The sequence below is a fragment of the Trachymyrmex septentrionalis genome, unplaced genomic scaffold (genome assembly GCF_001594115.1).
Source record: "Trachymyrmex septentrionalis isolate Tsep2-gDNA-1 unplaced genomic scaffold, Tsep1.0 scaffold211, whole genome shotgun sequence".
Taxonomy (NCBI): Eukaryota; Metazoa; Arthropoda; class Insecta; order Hymenoptera; family Formicidae; genus Trachymyrmex; species Trachymyrmex septentrionalis.
Window position 1 is genome coordinate 261,896 of NW_017305299.1, and position 2,750 is coordinate 264,645.

At 42.1% G+C, this 2,750-nt stretch overlaps 1 protein-coding gene across 1 annotated transcript in view; it reads left to right on the forward strand.

Moving 5' to 3' along the window:
* LOC108748126 (A disintegrin and metalloproteinase with thrombospondin motifs 7-like) overlaps positions 1-2,750 on the forward strand; it is a 54,097-nt gene that overhangs the window by 41,298 nt on the left and 10,049 nt on the right. Inside the window, exon 4 of the mRNA XM_018486151.1 lies at positions 2,532-2,747. Within this exon, the coding sequence (XP_018341653.1) occupies positions 2,532-2,747 (216 nt within the window). The remainder of the gene's footprint in view (positions 1-2,531; positions 2,748-2,750) is intronic.

Consider the following 2,750-nt stretch of genomic DNA (forward strand, 5'->3'; position numbering starts at 1 on the left):
ACACACACACACACACACACACACACACACAACAAAACAAAGATGACACAATAAAGAGGAAAAAGGAAAAAAAGATGGAGGCGAGAACGCCGCGAGGCCCCATGCCGAGCCGAGTCACGGTCGGATTTCTTTCGCTTTGAAATCCTTCGACGACGAAGCCCTGCGTTTTCTTCTTCTTCTTCATCTTCTTCCTCCTTCTCCTCCACGCCTTTGTGAGTCTGGCGCCGTGATTTTTCACGGTCTGCGTCGAGGGCTAATCGAAATAGTGAGCGCCACCTCAGCCCGACTATATTTAGCCCTTTTACCGTCTCTCTCTCTCTCTCTCTCTCTCTCTCTCTCTCTCTCTCTCTCTCTTTCTATCTCTCTAGCCTCTCTCGCTCCACATTGTGGGTTGTTTTATTTCGTCGGAGCGAGAATACCTGTCTCGTGACACCAACGATGATAATATTGCGTTTCGGTGGTACAGTGTAAAACAACCTAGATTATTAGGTTTTAATATGTATGCCAGTTGATACAAGCGCAAATAGAATTTTTAATAGCATATTGTTTATGAAATATCATCATTTATTCATGATACGTGCCCAAAATAATGTTTGTTAATAAAATTTCCTCGTCCTAGATATTGCATATATATTTGCTTATCGAAATGATAATAAGAAAAGCACAATCATGCGTTTTTCACTGTATTTATCAAATTATAGAATTACGCGTATTCCGATATTGTTTTTGTTTATGTAAAAAAAAACTTTAAATTCTGAAAGAAAAGTAATTACCTATAATAAAATATTTTTAATTAGATACTACATATATAAGTAAATAACTATTACAGTAATTAATTAATTACCAACATTAAACTCGGCGAGCAATTAACAGGATTGGATATAAATTTACATCGAATTATTAAGCTGTAAGGATTCTGTTTCACCATTTAGAACCTTTATTTCTAATTTGTCGCGTCTTAAAACATTACGGTCTTAAAAGATATCTTGTTTAATATTAATTAATTACTATATAAGTAGATAAGTAATTAATAATTGTATAGATACGTAAAATAATTAATATTAATATAAATCTTTAATTATACTCTATGTCACGTAACAATAACTTGTTGAAAAATTACTTGACAACAATTAGGTAAGCATAAATAAAAATATGTATTTAGATTTTCTCTTCTGCATCCATTTACATATTTCTCTTCTCTAGTCTATATAAAAGCTTTACATTCTTTCATTCCGATAGTTAATCGAAATATGCAAACGTCATCCCCGACTTCTAAGCTTTCATCTTCTAGCTCTACCTTCTCGAGACCTCTCGCCTTCTTTTTATGCCAATGCATGGACCTTCGGGATATTTGTTCCATGACGTCCGATGCGCCGTCGGAGGTCCGAACTCTAACACCTTCGTAACAAGAAATAGAATAATGCGAATCGATGTTGATCATGCTGCAGATTAGCCCGTAGCTGTGCTCCGCGGCATTAATCACTTGTGGTCACTGACAGGTCTCGCCGTTTCCCGTCAGATTGCGATTGATGGTTGAAATAATGAACGGCAAGTTTCAATAAGCTTTGCATTAACATCCTCCTCTGCTCTCGCGATATCGAGCGGTGTCCTTTTCACGCTCAAAAGTGCTTATACACTTTACGGGAACTAAGCATAATACTCGGTGGTATACGCTGATATAAACCAACTCTGTAGAAACTCAATTTCCTAGTACTTAAGGCAAACATACTTATATAATAATATCCAAATAAGATAGAGAGAGAGAGAGGGAGAGATTTCGTACCAAATGCGCGCTACCACCAATCCAGTTGTGCTTCGTTTTCACAAGTTCGTTATAATCTCATATATCGTATTAATATTTCCGTATATCGTCGTCGTCGTCGTCGTCGGCGGTGTTCCCGCAAAATTGCGAAGAGAGATACCGCCCCCGCAAGTCTTACCATTTCCCGCGCTCGCCATTCATCCCACGTTGAAGATCGCGAATTCGTTTCGTTGTAACGTAATACGTGACTTCCACGCTTAATTAGACGCAGTGATCTGTTGACATTTCGGATGACGTAAATGTTCTAAAATATACGGTGTACGTATATACGTATATACGTTGTATAATCAGTTTTAGCAGTTGAGCTGCGTCAGTGCTGCGATTACTGGTGAGAAGCTTTCCAAGTATCGTTTGTATGAAGCCTTGACATTAAAACACACCCCTTTATTACACCGAAAGTTAAATGGCGAACGTAAGATAATACCGGCGCGGAGCTGAAAAATATCGAGACAACACTCTCCCTCTCTCTCTCTCTCTCTCTCTCTCTCTCTCTCTCTCTCCCCTACGTCGCCAAGAATTAACAAGGCTCTCAGGATGACGTACGTGCCTTTCGTACTTTCCAAGCTAAACGGCCCATTCGTATTCGGCATCGCCGCTCCGCACCGGGAGAAACGTCGCACGAGTCTCACGACGAGAGAGAGAGAGAGAGAGAGAGTTTCGCCGGTCTCCGCGTGTTTTGGGTAACACGAAACCCGGTTTTGTGTTTCAGGCAGGTATGCTGCACGGCGATCACGGCGAGTTCTGGCTGGAACCAGTCGCCGTGTCCCTGGAAGAGAAACGTGGCGCATCGTCGGCCGACGAAGCGACGAGCGGCGACTTAGGCGCCGGTGCCCGCGCGTCGGTCTACGGGGGCCCGACAGCCGGCCGACCTCATCTCGTCTTCCGGCGCTCGGCCGAGCGGCGGCAACGGCAGCTCGAGATCGGCGCC